This window comes from Salvelinus namaycush, chromosome 5, assembly GCF_016432855.1.
Source record: "Salvelinus namaycush isolate Seneca chromosome 5, SaNama_1.0, whole genome shotgun sequence".
NCBI classification, from domain to species: Eukaryota; Metazoa; Chordata; class Actinopteri; order Salmoniformes; family Salmonidae; genus Salvelinus; species Salvelinus namaycush.
Genome location: NC_052311.1, coordinates 31155545 through 31175326, shown reverse-complemented (window position 1 = coordinate 31175326; position 19782 = coordinate 31155545). Strand labels below are relative to the sequence as shown.

Below are 19782 nucleotides of genomic sequence, written 5' to 3'. Positions count from 1 at the left end.
AGTGAAGACACTTGCCAGTTGGTCCGCGCATGCTTTGAGTACAGGTCCTGATAATCCATCTGGCACCGCGGCTTTGTGAATGTTGACATGTTTAAAGGTCTTGCTCACATCGGCTACCGAGAGCGTTATCACACAGTCATCCAGGACAGCTGGTGAACTCGTGCATGCTTCAATGTTGCTTGCCTCGAAGCGAACATTAAAGGCATTTAGCTCGTCTGGTAGGCTCGCATCACTGGGAAGCTCGCGTCTGGGTTTCCCTTTGTAGTCTGTAATAGTTTCAAGCCCTGCCACATCAGATGAGCGTCAGAGCCGGTGTAGTAGGATTCAATCTTAATCCTGTATCGACACTTTGCTTGTTTGATAGTTTGTCTGAGGGCATAGCGGGATTTCTTATAGGCGTCCGGATTAGTGTCCACTCCTTGAAAGCGGCAGCTCTAGCCTTTAGCTCGATGTGGATGTTGCCTGTAATTCATGGCTTCTGGTTGGAATATGTACGTACGGTCACTGTGGGGACGACGTCGTCGATGCCCTTATTGATGACGCCGATGACTGAGGTGGTATACTCCTCAATGCCATTGGATGAATCCCTGTTCCGGGAGAGCAGTATATCCTTCTCATCAGACTCTTTAAGGGAAAAAGCTTCTTCCAGTTCGTGGTGAGAAATCCATTTTAACACCTGCTCTTTCCTTGACGGCTGACCAGGTGAATCCAGGTGAAAGCTATGATCCCTTATTGATGTCATACACAATCCATGTTTCAGTTGTCTCAAGGCTTAAAAATCCTTCTTTAACCTGTCTTCTCCCCTTCATCTACACTGATTGAAGTGGATTTAACAAGTGACATCAATAAGGGATCATAATTTTTCACCTGGATTCATCTGGTCAGTCTATGTCATGGAAGGAGCAGGTGTCCTTAGTGTTTAGTGCATAGAGGCTCTGTAGGTCAAATAAACAATTTAACTGTACTTAACCCATCCTCCTGCGCTTTCTCTTCTCATGTGCTTCCCATATGTTTGACATATAACAGACCTAAAATATACAAAGTATACAGTACGCTTGAGCTATGTTATGGCTCTGTATTTCTTGGACTCTATACCTTGTTCCTGGTAATGGTCGTGCTGATAGGGAGACTCATAGGGAGAAGGCTGGATGTCAGCGTATTTGATGGTGTCTTTCAGCTCCTGCATGGGGACGTACACTGTGGGCTCGTCCTTACTCATGTCCATGTAACCACCGTCACACTCACTGCCAAATGACACGTAGCTGCCAAGATATTTGGAACACATTAGGGTAAAGTATAATAAAAAATTAAAAACACATGGCCATCTCTATGTCTGTATGGCCTCATTTTGGAATTTAATGTCTACAGATGTAGGATCTACATTTGAGGTAGTTTGCTACAGCAGGAATAACCCTGCAGCAGCAGGAAATGCAAATGATTATATGGATTATAATGAATGGACATTTTTGTGGTTGATACATTTTTTTGTAAGGGACAATCAAGTCTGAAATATCAAAGTGGAAATGACAAACTTCAGAAGCCTTTTTAAAGCTCAAATACACAACACGTTTACATTTCCTGCATTGCAGAAAAGTTATCCTGCAACAGGGTGATCAAATTAAGATCCTACATATGTACACTACCGTTCAAAAGTTTGGGGTCACTTAGAAATGTCCTTGTTTTTGAAGGAAAAGCATATTTTTTTGTCCATTAAAATAACATCAAATTGATCAGAAATACAGTGTAGACATTGTTAATGTTGTAAATGATAAATGATTATTGTAGCTGGAAACGGCTGATTTTTAATGGAATATCTACATAGGCGTACAGAGGCCCATTATTAGAAACCATCACTCCTATGTTCCAATGTTCCAATTGTGTTAGCTAATCCAAGTTTATCATTGTAAAAGGCTAATTGGTCATTAGAAAACCTTTTTGCAATTATGTTAGCACAGCTGAAAACTGTGCGCTGATTAAAGAAGCAATAAAACTTGCCTTCTTTAGAGTATCTGGAGCATCAGCATTTGTGGGTTCAATTACAGGCTCAAAATGGCCAGAAACAAAGAACTTTCTTCTGAAACTCGTCAGCCTATTCTTGTTCTGAGAAATGAAGGCTATTCCATGCGAGAAATTGCCAAGAAACTGAAGATCTCGTGCAACGCTGTGTACTGTCTAGAAGGCCACCATCCCGGAGTCGCCTCTTCACTGATGATGTTGAGACTGGTGTTTTGTACTTGTCCTCTTGCTCAGTTGTGCACCGGAGGCTCCCACTCCTCTTTCTATTCTGGTTAGAGCCAGTACAGAGCATTGTACGAGATCTTCAGTTTCTTGGTAATTTCTCTCATGGAATAGCCTTCATTTCTCAGAACAAGAACAGAAAGAAAGTTCTTTGTTTATGGCCATTTTGAGAATATATTCGAACCCACAAAAGCTAATGCTCCAGATACTCAACTAGTCTAAAGAAGGCCTATGTAGATATTCCATTAAAAATCAGCCGTTTCCAGCTACAATAATAATTTACAACATTAACAATGTCTACACTGTATTTCTGATCAATTTGATGTTATTTTAATCGGCAAAAAATGTGCTTGTCGTTCAAAACCAAGGATATTTCTAAGTGACTCCAAACTTTTGAATGGTCATGTATGTCTTTTTCTACCATTCATATGTGTTTGTACTTGATCCACGCACTGGCCAATATAACCTCTTCTTTATCTTCCAAATGAAGACCTGAGTGAACCCCCAGATGAGGAGGTAGCTCTCACCCTTTCCTCTGGCTGGGAGGGGTGCTCCCTCCAGAGATGCGGCAGCCAGAGTCCTCCTGGTTCTTCTCAAGGTGGTACTGCAGGAACGTGTGCTTGTTCTTGTGTAAGTAGTCCACCAGGTCTCCATAGCGACAGTACTCTGTCACCAGGTAGAGAGGGCCTGAGAGATTGGGTGCCACAAAAGACACATTTTTATCTTCATCGGGGAAGAATTTGTGTGAACTCTTGTATTACTCATACAATTACATAGTTAGTAAAAAGAAAAGTTTGTAACTATGATGTTATAGTCTCCGTGGGCAGATGGATTGCCTCCCACATTAACAATGTTCCAGCATACAGTGCCTTGCAAAAGTATTCACCCCCCTTTGTGTTTTTCCTATTTTGTTGCATTACAACCTGTAATTTAAATTGCCTTTTATTTGGATTTCATGTAATGGACATACACAAAATAGTCCAACTTGGTGAAGTGAAATTATTATTTATTTTTTTCTCCAAAAAATTAAACAACAAAAACCCGGAAAAGTGGTGCGTGCATATCTATTCACCCCCTTTGCTATGAAGCCCCTAAATAAGATCTGGTACAACCAATTACCTTCAGAAGTCACATAATTAGTTAAATAAAGTCCACCTGTGTGCAATCTAAGTGTCACATGATCTGTCACACGATCTGAGTATATATACACCTGTTCTGAAAAGCACCAGAGTTTGCAACACTCAGCAAGGGGCACCACCAAGCAAGCGGCACCATGAAGACCAAGGAGCTCTCCAAACAGGTCAGGGACAAAGTTGTGGAGAAGTACAGATCAGGGTTGGATTATATAAAAATATCAGAAACGTTGAACATCCCACGGAGCACCATTAAATCCATTATTAAAAAATGGAAAGAATATGGCACCACAACAAACCTGCCAAGAGATGGCCGCCCACCAAAACTCACAGACCAGGCAAGGAGGGCATTTATTAAAGAGGCAACAAAGAGACCAAAGATAACCCTGGAGCTGCAAAGCTCCACTGTGGAGATTGGAGTATCTGTCCATAGGACCACTTCAAGCCGTACACTCCACAGAGCTGGGCTTTATGGAAGAGTGACCAGAAAAAAATAAGCAAACATGTTTGGTGTTCGCCAAAAGGCATGTGGGAGACACCCCAAACATATGGAAGAAGGTACTCTGTCAGATGAGACTACAATTGAGCTTTTTGGCCATCAAGGAAAATGCTATATCTGGCGCAAACCCAACACCTCTCATCACCCCGAGAACACCATCCCCACAGTGAAGCATGGTGGTGGCAGCATCATGCTGTGGGGATGTTTTTCATTGGCAGGGACTGGGAAACTGGTCAGAATTGAAGGAATGATGGATGGCACTAAATACAGGGAAATTCTTGAGGGAAACCTGTTTCAGTCTTCCAGAGATTTGAGACTGGGATGGATGTTCCCCTTCCAGCAGGACAATGACCCTAAGCATACTGCTAAAGCAACACTTGAGTGGTTTAAGGGGAAACATTTAAATGTCTTGGAATGGCCTAGTCAAAGCCCAGACCTCAATCCAATTGAGAATCTGTGGTATGACTTAAAGATTTTTGTACACCAGCGGAACCCATCCAACTTGAAGGAGCTGGAGCAGTTTTGCCTTGAAGAATGGGCAGAAATTCCAGTGGCTAGATGTGCCAAGCTTATAGAGACATACCCCAAGAGACTTGCAGCTGTAATTGCTGCAAAAGGTGGCTCTACAAAGTATTAACTTTGGGAGGGTGAATAGTTATGTACGCTCAAGTTTTCATTTTTTTCATCTTATTTCTTGTTTGTTACACAATAAAAAATATTTTGCATCTTCAAAGTGGTAGGCATGTTGTGTAAATCAAATGATACAAACACCCCCAGATCCATTTTAATTCCAGATTGTAAGGCAACAAAATAGGAAAAATGCCAAGGGGGTGAATACTTTCGCAAGCCACTGTACATGCTGTTGCCCTAGGTCTGGGATTTCAGAGACTAATGACATTAGGTTGTGAGCTTGTGATTGTTGCTGTGGTGACGGGGGCAGGGCTCACCCTGTTTGGTGCAGGCCCCCAGCAGGTTGACAATGTTGAGGTGAGGCCCCAGGTGGCTCATGATCTTCAGCTCTGACATTAGAGCCTGGGTCTCACTCCTCCTGGCCGTGGCTGGAGGTCAGAGAACTGAAGCATGAAACAAACTGGCATACAGGCTTAAAACTACCTCTATGCTGAAGTTGATTGTTCTCACTTACATTTGAGCATTTTCACTGCCACTTTCGTGCTGGACTGGAAATGACCGAGACCATACGCGGTCGCTTCGACCACCCTGCCGAATGCTCCGGACCCAAGAGTACGACCTGGAACACAACACAAACATTGCCCAAATCAGAACAGTCAATATGAACAGTAACTTGTATCTGTCTCTATTAAATACACTATCAAATAAAGATTGGGGATACCCCCATAGACATCATTGGCACCCCCTTCCCCCATGGTTCCTGGTCCTTACCCAGCACCAGGCTGTCTCGAGGCATCTCCCAGGCAAGGTCATAGGGCAGATGGATGGGGTCAACGTAGATGTACTCATGTCCGTCCAGACTCACTGACTCGATCACCTTCCACCTGATCTCATAGCGAGGCTTCTGAGGCAACACACAAGAGTAAGAGTTTCTCAATCACTCAGGCACATTGAGATACTATGAGTGAGTTAGTAATTGTACTGCATTTTGCATAGTTGTTTTAACATTGTTCACTGTGTCTTTGTGTAGTCTCACCTTCCTCCACACAGCGATGAGGATGATGATGGAGATGATGACGATGACTACCAGGGCTAGAACCGCAGCCAACACTGCCACCTGGGAGAAGAAAGCTAGAACACAACACAGAACATTAACATCCAACTATTACATAGTCGACATATCCACAGAGAACATTTGTTCCTAGTATTAACATTCACACCATTATTTATACATAAACTATTATTTATCAGGTGTGCTAGCGCTGGACTGGAACCAACAGCATGCACAGTACACCCTGCAACTCTCCAGGACTGTCTAGTTACAGTATGTACTTTGATAAATGCAAACCCTTAGGTAGATACACATCGAAATACAAATATCCCCATAGATACAATGTTGCTCTTAGATAATGGTAATAGCATCATTGTTCGGTTCTATCTTTAGATACATACTGCTGGACACCAGTTTGACGTCCCTCCTGCGGAGTCCTCTCTCATTGCTGGCCTCGCAGCGGACGCTCACCTGCTGGGGCTTGTGGAAGATGACCTGGCTGCGGACCTGGCCCACCTTACGGCTCTCGTTGAAGCTGACGTTGGTCTGGACGCTCAGGGTCTCAGGGTCTGACACTAGGGGCTGCCACACTGTGCTCCGGTTACTGCACCTGGGAGAGATGTTGTAATGATAACTACAGGTGTTTCAATAGTACAGTAGTAAAGGTGAACTACTACTGCTACCTTTACTCAGGTGTGTCTGAGGTAAATGCTGTGAGCTAATGCACTCTGGTATAGAAGCTGTCTGATAACCCATAGTTGACCTGATATCAGTTTAAACTGCGATTACTAAAACGAAACAAGCTAAGTCTGCCCTCTAGTGTCCAGAGTGTTACAGAATGCCAGACACTGACAGTGTGATGATGATGATGACATGACCCACTTGAGCATGCTGTCACAGCTGAACCACTGGATGGTGGGGGAAGGTACCCCCTCAGCCACACAGGTCACGGCATGCCTCTTCCCAGGGAGGTGGTGGTCCGACAGGTCTGTGATCTGAGGGGGGACTACACAGAGAGGGGTACAGAATTAGGAATGACATATCCCATGAATCTAGATGATACGTGTAGGTATATGTTGAGCCAGGGTGGAATTTCAATAGTCTTAAGTTACTTTTTATTATCATCGCCTCTCATTTATTTATACTGATCTCAAAGCATAGGGAGTGTGAAAGTAATGGAGCTACATCCATGGTGGATGCAGTTCTTTCAAATTTCAAAACTTTCAAAATGTAAAGGAGGAGAAGGAACCACTTAACAGACTACTGATATACACCACATTGGTTTACATTGGTTGCAAAGGCGACTCACCTTTGACCTCTAGATCAAAGGTCAATTTCTTGGTGTCATCTCCGTTGGCGACGTGAACGGTGTAGAGGCCTTTCTGTTCTGTCCTGATCCTCACCAGGGTCAACGTGCTGAAGTACCTGAGATAAAGGGGTAATGGAAAACCACACAGTTATAAATGTTGGTTCACTGATCCTGGAAAAATGGGTTTATCTTAATAAATCCATCAACATTGCTAAAACCATAAAACCTCCTGAGACATCCAGTCTCTATCAGTCAACAGCAGATAAAGCCTAGACAGCAGGTAACCCAACACCCAGCAGGAACCAGAGGCAGACTAAGACCATCTCTGAGGGGTAAATTACCCAATTAGTCGCTAACGTAATGCATTGCATACTACACAAGTGGGATTGTAAATCTGGTTGCCTGATCTGATTTATACTTTCATGTAACGACAAAGAGAACAAACTCTACTGATCTAATCTGAGAAATTCAACCTCCAGATTGATTAGAATTGATCGTCGTCCAGGTGGTCTCACCTGGTCTCATGCTCCTGCCTGGTGATTACGACGTTGTCCCCGTTGACCGTGGCATCATCTTTGGTCCAGCGGACACGTGGAGGGGGGTAAGCTTCAATCTCCACCCTCAGCTCTACGTTCTGGTGCAGCTGGGCCGAGACATTACGATCCTGGACGGACCTCAGCTCTACGAAGCCTTGCTCTGACAGAAGAAGGTTGTCATTAGTTAGTAAACACATAATAAGTATAGTACCTCTGTAAACATTCTGCGAGAACATGTAGCCTGCGTTAAGGAATAAATAGCTTGACAAATGGGAGTTGAGAAGCTGAAACAGACAGGCACCCAGGGAAAGGGAAGAGGCCTTTAAATTTGTGATCCATATCTGCAGCCATTGTTTTCTGATGCCCAGTATGCTTGCATATATGCTATGATATCAAAAGTAATTTTTTCCCCCTTTATCGTAACTACTATTTCAGAGTATTAAGTGTAATTCACTGTGTTTACAGTATGGCTGCTAAGTATAGTGGGTCCATATTGTATAGACTGAGGTGATGACAAAGCTGTCTATTTAAATGGTTGAACTGTTTAGAGACTGAAATGAGGATCTGTCATTTCCAGTGGGCTGTCCAGAGTATTGGCCCAGAGCCATGTAGAGAGAAAGACTTACAACATGAATGACTGGCTGTATGAAGAAGGCAGTTTATACATGTTTGACTACCGTGGCCTAAATATAACACAACTCAGTGGGAATAGGGTAAGCATTCACAGAGGAACGGCTGTCTCTTTGGCTACATCCAATCCTCAAAGAAGTTGGGTTTACCCTTCAAACAACTTTCTGCTGACTTTCCTTTTTGCAGCTTGTTAGAGACGCAGTTCAGTTGAATGAATTTCAATTATTTGAAGTGACTTCAAAGGCAAAGGTACAGTGCTGATTCTGATTCGACAGAATCTCTCAAATTGGACGCTTTGTACATCATGTTATCAAAAATAATAATGAAATATTATTTGATTTTAATTGACTATCTCACACAAAACACAGATGTTGTGCTTGTATGTTCAGTGACGTTCACTAGCTAAATGATTTAAAAAAATAATAATATTACATGTGGTTTATTTTAACAGAACTCTCTCTCGTTGCACATGGGGGTTCATATTATGAGCGATGCTCTTTCAGTCTAAAAAAAATTGCCTGAATAATAATCTATCCAGTCATTGTTTGTTTTCAGAGAGTCTCTTCCAGTCTCCTTCTCACCAAGGATGGTGATGTTGACGTTGGCTGTGGCTCTCTGGTCCTGGACACCCTCGTGGACATGACACGCGTACTGGCCCGTGTTGGCCAGCGTCACCTTGGAGACTATGAGGCGTGAGCGCATCTTCTGGGATGACAGGACGTCAGTCAGAGGCTCAATGGAGTCCACCTAACAGACACAGGGCAGGAAAGGGGTGCATACATTTAGTATTCCTTCTGAGAGAAGGCTATAGAAGTACAAACTAAGTCATGTCCGATTCTACAAGTTTAACAGGATGTGTTGATTTTATCCACATGTATATCTATCAGTGAAATCCTATCACAAGGGCCTTCAAACCTCTTAAGGATCTGACACTTAAATTTTGATTTTTTTGCCTAAAATGACATACCCAAATCTAACTGCCTGTAGCTCAGGACCTGAAGCAAGGACATGCATATTCTTGAAACCATTTCAAAGGAAACACTTTGAAGTGTGCGGAAATGTGAAATTAATGTAGGAGAATATAACATTAGATCTGGTAAAAGATAATACAAACACAAAAACATGTGTTTTCCCCAAAAAAATATTTGAAATGCAAGAGGAAGGCCATAATATAATATTGCAGATTAGGCACAATTTTATATTGTGTGTGCAAAGTTTTAGATTGATCCAGTGAAGCATTGCAATACTGGACAATATTTTGTATCAAGTCTGCCCAAATGTGCCGAATTGGTCAACTGATACATTTTCAAGTACATAACTATAGAGAACATACACAAATGATATGATAATACAACATTTAAGTTTACACACCCCCAGGAATGTCATACATGATGGATCATTAGCGAATACACACATTTTCACACATCTAGATGGCCAGGTGGGGTTGGTGTGGAGCCAGAGACAGCAGGGGTTCAAACTGTAGAACCCAGTTCCTACATTTTAACATAAAAATTGATTTGATCAAACAAAACTATGCTACATTTTATCTCTGGGACCCTCAGGATGACAAATCAGAGCAAGATTACTGAATGTAAGTACATTATTTACCTTCAGAGGTGAATGTATCAAACCAGTTGTGCACTTTCCTCAAACAATAGCATGGTCTTTTTTCACTGTAATAGCTACTGTAGTTAGATTAACAAGAATTTAAGCTTTCTGCCCATAAAAGACATATGTCCTGGAAAGTTTGCTGTTACTTACAAAATCATGCTAATCACATTAGTGCACGTTAGCTCAACCGTCCCGGTATAGGGACACCGATCCCGTAGAGGTAAAACACTTCCACCACCAAAAAGATAGTGTATTATGAATGCTGGTATGAAAACCATGTGTCTGTCATGAATGATATTGCCTGGGGACTTAACACATCTAGGTGTGGCTACACAGACATCTTGATGTAATTTACTCTATGCCTGTTCTCCTCTCTTCTCTCCCACTCACGTCTCTATTGGGATAGTCCCAGGAGAAGGAGACCAGGTCCACTCCCTGCACCGTGCAGTTCACTGTCAGAGGCTCGCCCTGCTTCAGCACCGTCTTAGACGCATTGATGTAGGCGTCGATCGTCTCCGGAACTAACACGGGAAATGTGTGGAAAGCGAAGAAAAGATAGAAAAAGGGAGGGTGTGAGGGAGAGAGGGATAGAGATAATGAGTTCCTTGTTATTTTTTAGACATTACCGCAAGGTGAAAGAGAACATCTTGCTTACTTAGCAATATCACTGATATACAACAGCTTGAGACCATAGATTGATACCCTTGCAATACTGTCTTTGTTACATCCAGACATGCATATCAACAATGACGTTCATGGCCTGTACAGTACAATGAATGTCATGAAACGCTAGGTCTCTAGTCTCCTTCATTGTTACATCCCCAGCCCCATCTCTGACCCCCAGCCCCAGCCTCAGCCCAGGTACCCACCAGCAATGCTTAAGACGTAGAAAGCCTGGGACTCTTTCTCCTCCCCGTTCAGCTCTCCTCGGCACACATAGGTCCTGTCCTCCAGGGGTGCCCTGTAGCCCTCACTTGGGATGTAGACCCCCTTCAGGTGCATGTCACTGTCTCTTTCGTAGAGGGTGACGTTGATCTGGGGGTTGGTGACCACACACGGGATGATCCCCTCCTCGCTGATCTTGGTCACCATGCCGTGGAAACTCTCAATGAACCACACATCAGGGTCTGTGTGAGGAAGGCGAGGGGAGGGAAGACTTGAGGGATAAGAGGAATAATTTCACACCATATGAGGAATACAAATATTTACTTTATATCAAGATTGAACCAAGATATTGAGGCCTATAAGCTGAGTTCGCTGTTACAATATCCAATATTTGCCTGGGCAGTGGGAACATAACAGTTGTCTAACCTAACCTATCTTTGTAAAAGTACAATAGCTGTGACAGAGTGTAAAGGGGGCGACAGGTAGCCTAGCAGTAAGAGACGAGACAGTAACTGGAGGGTTGCTGGTGTCAAATCCTAGATGCCGCTGTACCCTTGAGCAAGGCACTTAACCCCCACTACAACGGTGCCGAGTGTGGCAGCCCTGCACACCTCTCCAAAAAAAGCCGTATGTGTGTCTTTTGTAGGGGTTGTGTTAAAAGCGGAAGTACAATTTTGGTTGGACCATGTGTCTAATTGACCAATAAAGTGATCTTAATCTAATTTTAAAGTTATAACAGTGTTCTCACCTGGCACAAAGACTGCCACCTCTATAGTCTTGTTAGTCCAAGCCTCGGCACAGACATATACTCCCGTTTGGCTCCACATCACATTTTCCAGAATGAGAACACTGGTCGTGTTCTGGTTCTCCACTCCAAAATAGGGAACGTTGTCATCCCGCTTGAACCTCCATTCGACTGTCCCCCAGCCGGAACAGGTAATGGTCATGGAGTCACCCGCTGCCATGACAACTTCACTGTTGCTAGGGGAGATCTCCAGGCAACAGAACTCAGGACAGAAGTGTAAAAGAGCTGCAGTCAACACAAACAAGAAAAGGTCCGGTTTGGGATCAAAGAGCTAGATCTCCAGGTCAAGGGTCAAAGGTTAAGATAGCAATAACAAATCAGATATCCATCCAATTACACAGCGATGACGGATGTGACCAGTCTGGTGGGCTATGGAGGAGGGATGATGATGCACCATTAATGACAGATCCTTTTAAGCTGATCAATGCTCTTTGCCATCCATATTAAAGAACAATCTCTATGGCAAATTAGCTGGATACAAAGTTCAGGAGTTTTTCCCGACCATGTAACCTAACTAGGAAAGGCTCAGGCTTTAGTCATGTTATACCTCACCGTTTATTTGCATGATATTTCAGTAGATGTGTGGTTGTTTCTCTCACCTGTAAGAATGGTTGTCAGATGGAGAGTGCATACTCTGACACTCCTCATGGTGATACGCTTCAGGAGAGAATTATTCTGCAAACAGATTTAAAAACAAAAACACTGTGAATATTGTAGTCTCCATTATAGCCCCTGTTTTCTTCACGACATTCCTCCCCGCATATTGAGTTTGACCCTTGTGTTAAAGACAAACTCCCTACCCATAGTTTCTATTTTACACTTGTCCTTCATACAGTAAATGGCTTATGACAGACAAAATGATTGAGAGAGAGACATAGACGACTCCAAGGTTAGTGCAAGGGTGTTGTTCCCCCCTACGCTGGTTACCAGTGAGCTCAGGCATTAGGACGGCTCGGGGATTGGGACATGGGACTCAGAGTTGGTCTGAACATTCTGAACTCATAACATCTCATTGATATCTCTTCACATACACTACTGATATGCTCATATCATGTTGGATGCCTTTTACCCTTGTAAGACCAACAAGGTTCGGTCGAAACCAAGTTGGGAGCTTACTATATAAATCACATGCCATGACAGCACAATCTGTTCCTAATCCAAAGATACTGTATGCCACAGAAAGAACACAGACTAAACAGAGTAGATGCGGCTCTTAAAATACAATGGAAGGTTACTCCCCTCTCAGTAATGAGATGTGAGTTCTGTACACAACATTCCGGTTCTATGTTCTGAATGGGTTCACATGAGAGGTATGTGACGGCTCGCTGCACAGGGACAGAACAATGTCGGAGAGTTTTTGTTCTTGTTTTGTCCAACTAACAAACAGGTCAGTGTGTGCCTCTGCAACACTCTGCTGCTGGGTCTAAAACCATTCCACTGTCGTGTCAAACCCTTAATTGGATTCCAAGTAAACAAAAGGCAACCACAGAACGGCAACACACCATATTTTGGAGTTTGTTTACTGATTAGCTGCTATGGTGATACAATGTGCAGTTTCGTGTTTTAAAACACAACACTGAGGCAAAATCTCAAATGATGTCCTATTCCCCAACAATGCTGCTGGGTCTAAAACTACTCCACTGTCGTGTTGAACCCTTAATTGGATTCCAAGTAAACAAAAGTAATTAGGCAATAGCGGCAACCACAGAACGGCAATAGCAAACCATATTTGGGGTTTTGTTTACTGATACGCTGCTATGGTGATACAATGTGTGTCGCGGTCGTTTGTAGAATTAACGGACCAAGGCGCAGCGTGCGTAGAGTTCCACATGTTTAATTGAAGAAACTCACCAAAACAATACAGAACTAAAACGAAACGTGAAGTCAAATGCAGTGCGCACTGGCAACAACACACAAACAAAACAAGATCTCACAAGAACCCAGTGGAAAAAGGCTGCCTAAATATGATCCCCAATCAGAGACAACGATAAACAGCTGCCTCTGATTGGGAACCATACCAGGCCAACATAGACAAATAATAACCTAGATAACCCACCCTAGTCACACCCCAACCTAACCAACATAGAGAATAAAAGGATCTCTGTGGTCAGGGCGTGATATTACCCCCCCCCCCCCCAAAGTTGCGGACTCCGGCTGCAAAACCTGACTCATTAGGGGAGGGTCCGGGTGGGCATCTAACGTCGGGGGCGGCTCCGGTGCGGGGCGAAGTACCCACTCCGCTCGCGAATACGTCAGCTTCGGTGGCGGCTCTGGTGCTGGGATCGTCGCCGGAAGCTCCGGACCGTGGATCGTCGCCGGAGGAACCGGACTGTGGGTCGTCTCTGGAGGCCCCGGACCATGGATCGTCGCCGGAAGCTCCGGACCGTGGGTCGTCTCTGGAGGCCCCGGACCGTGAATAGTCGCCGGAGGCTCCGCACCATGGATTGTCGCCGGAGGAACCGGACCGTAGATCGTCGCAGGAGGCTCTGGACTGAGAACTCCTGCTGAAGGCTCTGGACCGCCGACCGTCGCTGGAGGCTCTGGACCGCCGACCGTCGCTGGAGGTTCTGGACCACCGCTGGAGGCTCTGGACCGCCGACCGTCGCTGGAGGCTTCATCGCTGGAGGCACCGGACCGGGGACCGTTGCTGGAGGCTCCGGACCGTGGAACGTCTCAGGAGGCTCCAGACCGGGTACCGTCTCAGGAGGTTCCGGACTGTAGACCGTCTCAGGAGGTTCCAGACTGTGGACTGTCTCAGGAGGTTCCAGACTGTGGACCGTCTCAGACGGTTCCGGACTGTGGACCGCCTCAGGAGGTTCCGGACTGTGGACCGTCTCAGGAGGTTCCGGACTGTGGCCCGTCTCAGGAGGTTCCGGACTGTGGCCCGTCGTTGGAGGTTCCGGACTGTGAAACGTTGCTGGAAGCTCTGGACTGAGAACTCCTGCTGAAGGCTCTGGACCGCCGACCATCGCTGGAGGCTCTGGACCGCCGACCGTCGCTGGAGGTTCTGGACCACCGCTGGAGGCTCTGGACCGCCGACCGTCGCTGGAGGCTTCATCGCTGGAGGCACCGGACCGGGGACCGTTACTGGAGGCTCCGGACCGGGGAACGTCTCAGGAGGCTCCAGACCGGGTACCGTCTCAGGAGGTCCTGGACTGTAGACCGTCTCAGGAGGTTCCAGACTGGGGACTGTCTCAGGAGGTTCCAGACTGTGGACTGTCTCAGGAGGTTCCGGACTGTGGACCGTCTCAGAAGGTTCCGGACTGTGGACCGCCTCAGGAGGTTCCGGACTGTGGACCGTCTCAGGAGGTTCCGGACTGTGGCCCGTCTCAGGAGGTTCCGGACTGTGGCCCGTCGTTGGAGGTTCCGGACTGTGGCCCGTCGTTGGAGGTTCCGGACTGTGAAACGTTGCTGGAAGCTCTGGACTGGGAACTGTCGCCGGTAGCTCTGGACTGGGAACTGTCGCCGGAAGCTCTGGACTGGGAACTGTCGCCGGAAGCTCTGGACTGGGAACTGCGCCGGAAGCTCTGGACTGGGAAATGTCGCCGGAAGCTCTGGACTGGGAACTGTCGCCGGAAGCTCTGGACTGTGGAGGCGCACTGGAGGCTTGATGCGTGGGACCAGTACTGGTGGCACCGGGCTGATGACACGCACCTCAGGGCGAGTGCGGGGAAGAGGCACAGGACGTACTGGACTGTGGATGCGCACTGGAGGCCTGATGCGTGGGACCGGTACAGGTGGCACCAGGCTGATGACACGCACCTCATTGAGAGTGCGGGGAAGAAGCACTGGACGTACTGGACTGTGGAGGCGCACTGGAGATCTGATGCGTGGGACCGGTATAGGTGGCACCGGGCTGATAACACGCACCTCAGGGCAAGTGCGGAGAGGAGGCACAGGACGTACTGGACTGTGGAAGCGTACTGGAGACCTGATGCGTGGGACCGGTATAGGTGGCAACGGGCTGATGACATGCACCTCAGGGCGAGTGCGGGGAAGAGGAACAGGACGGACCTGACTGGGGACACGCAGTTGAGGGAGAGTGCAAGGAGCAGGAACAGGACGCACTGGGTTGTGAAGGTATACTGGAGACCTGGTGTGTATAGCTGGCATCAATTGTTCCGGAACTTTAACACACGTTTCAGGACGAGTACGGGGAGCTGACTCAGGTGGCACCAAACTGACAACACGTTCCTTTATTCCAAATCCGTGCGTCCTCCACCAACTCAACAACTCCCCCATTTCTCTCTCCTCCGAATTCTCCTTCTTCTCCCAGACTGGCTCTGGTTCACTCCTGGGCTCTGCCGACTGCTCCATGTGCCCCCCCAAAAAAATCTCTTGGGGTTTCTGTGGCCTACCTCCCCAACGTCATTGCTGTCCTCTCATGCTCCTAGGCAACTCCCGCCAAGGAAGGCGATCCTGTCCTGCCAGGATTTCCTCCCAAGTCCAGGATCCCTTCCCAAGTCCAGGATACTTCCTCCTCCTGGGCACGCTGCTTGGTCCTTTGTTGGTGGGATCTTCTGTCACGATCGTTGAAAAGAGTAGACCAAGGCGCAGCGTGAGTAGAGTTCCACATATTTTTAATAAAGAGAAACTCACTCAACAAAACAACCAAACGAACCGTGAAGCTACAGGTGTGCACTCAGGCAACTCAAAGTAGACAAGATCCCACAACACAAACGAGGGAAATGGCTACCTAAATATGATCCCCAATCAGAGACAACGATAAACAGCTGTCTCTGATTGGGAACCATATCAGGCCAACATAGACATACAAAACCCCTAGACATACAACACCCTTAGACATACAAAAACCCTAGACATAGAAAAACCCTAGACATACAAAACTAGCATACCCACCTTAGTCACACCCTGACCTAACTAAAATATATAGAAAAACAGAGATATCTAAGGTCAGGGCGTGACACTAGGTGCTTAGCTTCATTCTGTTTCTTTTTATCCTGGAAACTTCACAGTCCTTAATGATTACAAGCATACCCATAACATGATGCAGACACCACTATGCTTGAAAATATGGAGAGTGGTACTCAGCAATGTGTTGTGTTGGATTTTCCCCAACCCTAACACCTCGTATTCAGGCCAAAAAGTGAATTGCTTTGCCACATTTTTGGCAGTATTACTTTAGTGTCTTGTTGCAAACACAATGCATGTTTTGGAATATTTGTATTCTGTACAGGCTTTTGTTATTTTTACTCTGTCAAATAGGTTAGTATTGTAGAGTAATTACAATGTTATTGATCCATCCTAAGTTTTCTCCTATCACAGCGTTTAAACTGTAACTGTTTTAAAGTCACCATTGGCCTGATGGTGAAATCTCTGAGTGGTTTCCTTCCTCTGCAGAAACTGAGTTAGGAAGGATGCATGTATCTTTGTAATGACAGGGTGTGATTCAACATCCAAAGTGTAATTAATATCTTCACCATGCTCAAAGGGATATTCAATGTCTGCTTTTTTTATTTTTAACTATCTACAAATAGGTGCCCTTCTTTGCGAGGCATTGGAAAATCTCCCTGGTCTTTGTGGTTGAATCTGTTTTAGATATTCACTGCTCGACTGAGGGACCTTACATATGCTTGTATGTGTGTGGTACAGAGATGAGGTAGTCATAAAAAATGTATGTTAAACACTGTTATTGCACACAGAGTAAGTTCATGCAACTTATTATGTGACTTGTCAAACACATTTCTCCTCCTGCACATATTTAGGCCTGCCATAAGAAAAGGATGGAATACTTATTGACACAAAACATTTCAGCTTTTTATTTGTATTTTGTAAAATGTCAAAAAACACAATTCCACTTTGACATTATGGGGTATTGTGTGTAGGCCAGTGACCAACAAAAATCTAAATGTAATCCATTTTAAATTCAGCCTGTAACACAACAAAATGTGGAAAAAGTAAAGGGGTGTGAATACTTTCTGAAGCCACTGAGGTTCACTACCAGACCCACCTTTTTTGAGACGCAGACTGGTTTGATGCTTTAAGAGCAATGTCATCACATCAGCTTCAACGTCATGTCAGAGTTCAATGGAGGTTAAAGGTGACATGGCTCACCCATCATTGACTACAGACAGCCAATGAGAGAGCTGGAAAGTATTAGTGAGTAAACACTGCATCATAAGAGGGAAAGAGGACAGAGAGAAATATCTACAACACAGATAATGTGATGGAAGGAGAGAGGGAAAGAGGGGTGGAGGTTCTTGTGGGTGGAAGTGGGGAGGGGGAGCGTTAAGGGGGGCACAGGGAAGGGGTGCAGCAGCAGGCGTCTGGAAACAGTTAAGGATAGATCACAGGCCTGTACGCAGGAGGAGGGTGGGAAATGGAGAGAGGGCGGAAGAAAGAAGCCCTGGGAAGAGAAGGAGGAGAAGCAAGAGGAGGAGGAATCCTTAGTGGAAACATTGAAATTGATCTTTAAAATAATTGTGGGCACTAAAATTGTGTTTTGAACTGGATTACTTAAAGCGTACTATTAAAAGCATGTGTAGTAAAAATGATCCAACTTCTCATCTGATCACGATACAACTGTGGAACTGTTCCATCACCATGAAGATGTTCCTCCTCACAAGACAATATTTCATTCATTGTCATATACAGTTTGAAATACTGTAAATTGATTAAATGTTCTGTTTTTAGAAGTAATCAACAGAATCATAAAACGTGCTGGGAAAAGTATTACTGTTACTTTGATTACTGTAACGCACTTTGTGCTACAAGTATTCTAGCCTATGAAAGGTTCTATATAAAAAAAAATATGAATTTGGTAATATTAGAAATCCCCTGACTATCCAGCTAACAGTTACTCAAACTTAGATACAGTATATCTTTAGATCTTTAAGCCTGTGTAAAGAAACTGCCCTTGGCACTTCCGTTCCCCGAACTGAAACTCTTAAACTGTTCCAACAACATGACTGGTACATTTCCTCCCCCGCCTCCATCCTCCTGGTTCTAATAAAGCTGAGGATCCAGAGAGAGAGGGATTGGACGTCATCCTGCACTACGCTAGCTAGGGCCTTGTGTAATGTTTGATTGATTTCATTATACATTTTTGGGATTCTCTCACACACTCACAGTTACAGAGGAAACAAACGCAGGCACACACACACACACACACACACATGCACACACACACACACACACACATACGGAGGCACACTTATTGTCACTCACACACACATTCACCATGACATGCACAAGCATGCATGCACACACTCCATTCAACCCTCAACACACACTCCCTCCCCTTCCCTCCCCTCTGTGTCACTGGTGTACAGTACAGTTCACATTCCCACAGTGTTCCTATGAAACTTTCCCAGGCCCACTGATACAGTGGGGCTGGTGGCGGAAGCGCCAGGGCCTGGAGGTCACACCGTCCCAGAAGGCCATACGTCAGAACACTCAGAGAGCGATCTGCAACCAGGGAAATAGTACATCAATATTTATGAGCACGAGTCACCTCAGTGTCACATATGACAACTACAGCGCCTTGCAAAAGTATGCATCCCCCTTGCCGTATTTCCTATTTTGTTGCATTAGAACCTGTAATTTAAATGGATTTTTATTTGGATTTCATGTAATGGACATACACAAAATAGTCCAAATTGGTAAAGTGAAATTATTATTTTTTTTAAAGTGGTGCGTGCATATGTATTCACCCCCTTTGCTATGAAGCCCCTAAATAAGATCTGGTGCATCCAACTACCTTCAAAAGTCACATAATTAGTTAAATAAAGTCCACATGTGAGCAATCTAAGTGTCACATGATCTGTCACATGATCTCCGTATATATATATACACCTGTTCTGAAAGGCCCCAGAGTCTGCAACATCACTCAGCAAGAGGCATCACCAAGCAAGCGGCACCATGAAGACCAAGGAGCTCTCCAAACAGGTCAGGGCCAAAGATGTGGAGAAGTACAGATCAGGGTTTGGTTATATAAGAATATCATAAACTTTGAACATCCCACGGAGCACCATTAAATCCATTATTAAAAAATTGAAAGAATATGGCACCACAACAAACCTGCCAAGAGAGGGCCACCCACCAAAACTCACGGACCAGTCATAGAGGACATTAATCAGAGAGGCAACAAAGAGACCAAAGATAACCCTGAAGGAGCTGCAAAGCTCCACAGTGGAGATTGGAGTATCTGTCCATAGGACCACTTTAAGCAGTACACTCCACAGAGCTGGGCTTTATGGAAGAGTGGCCAGAAAAAAGGCATTGCTTAAAGAAAAAAATAAGCAAACATGCTTGGTGTTCGCCAAAAGGCATGTGGGAGACTCCCCAAACATATGTAAGAAGGTACTCTGGTCAGATGAGAACTAAAATGTAGCTTTTTGGGCATCAAGGAAAATGCTATGTCAGGCGCAAACCCAACACCTCTCATCACCCCGAGAACACCATCCCAGCATTATGCTGTGGGGATGTTTTTCAT

At 45.1% G+C, this 19782-nt stretch overlaps 1 protein-coding gene across 2 annotated transcripts in view; it reads right to left on the bottom strand.

Annotated features, from left to right (window-relative positions):
* Positions 1–19782, bottom strand: part of LOC120048189 (platelet-derived growth factor receptor beta-like) — a 46921-nt gene that overhangs the window by 9934 nt on the left and 17205 nt on the right. For both annotated transcript variants that reach the window (XM_038993954.1, XM_038993953.1), the window contains exons 2-16: positions 11927–12002; positions 11271–11552; positions 10507–10764; positions 10028–10158; positions 8608–8773; positions 7376–7556; positions 6861–6976; positions 6434–6557; positions 5953–6161; positions 5537–5631; positions 5272–5404; positions 5015–5119; positions 4818–4928; positions 2766–2925; positions 1096–1262 (exon numbers count right to left, since the gene is read on the bottom strand). In XM_038993954.1, the coding sequence (XP_038849882.1) occupies positions 1096–1262; positions 2766–2925; positions 4818–4928; positions 5015–5119; positions 5272–5404; positions 5537–5631; positions 5953–6161; positions 6434–6557; positions 6861–6976; positions 7376–7556; positions 8608–8773; positions 10028–10158; positions 10507–10764; positions 11271–11552; positions 11927–11975 (2287 nt within the window). In that variant the 5' untranslated portion in view covers positions 11976–12002. The remainder of the gene's footprint in view (positions 1–1095; positions 1263–2765; positions 2926–4817; positions 4929–5014; positions 5120–5271; positions 5405–5536; positions 5632–5952; positions 6162–6433; positions 6558–6860; positions 6977–7375; positions 7557–8607; positions 8774–10027; positions 10159–10506; positions 10765–11270; positions 11553–11926; positions 12003–19782) is intronic.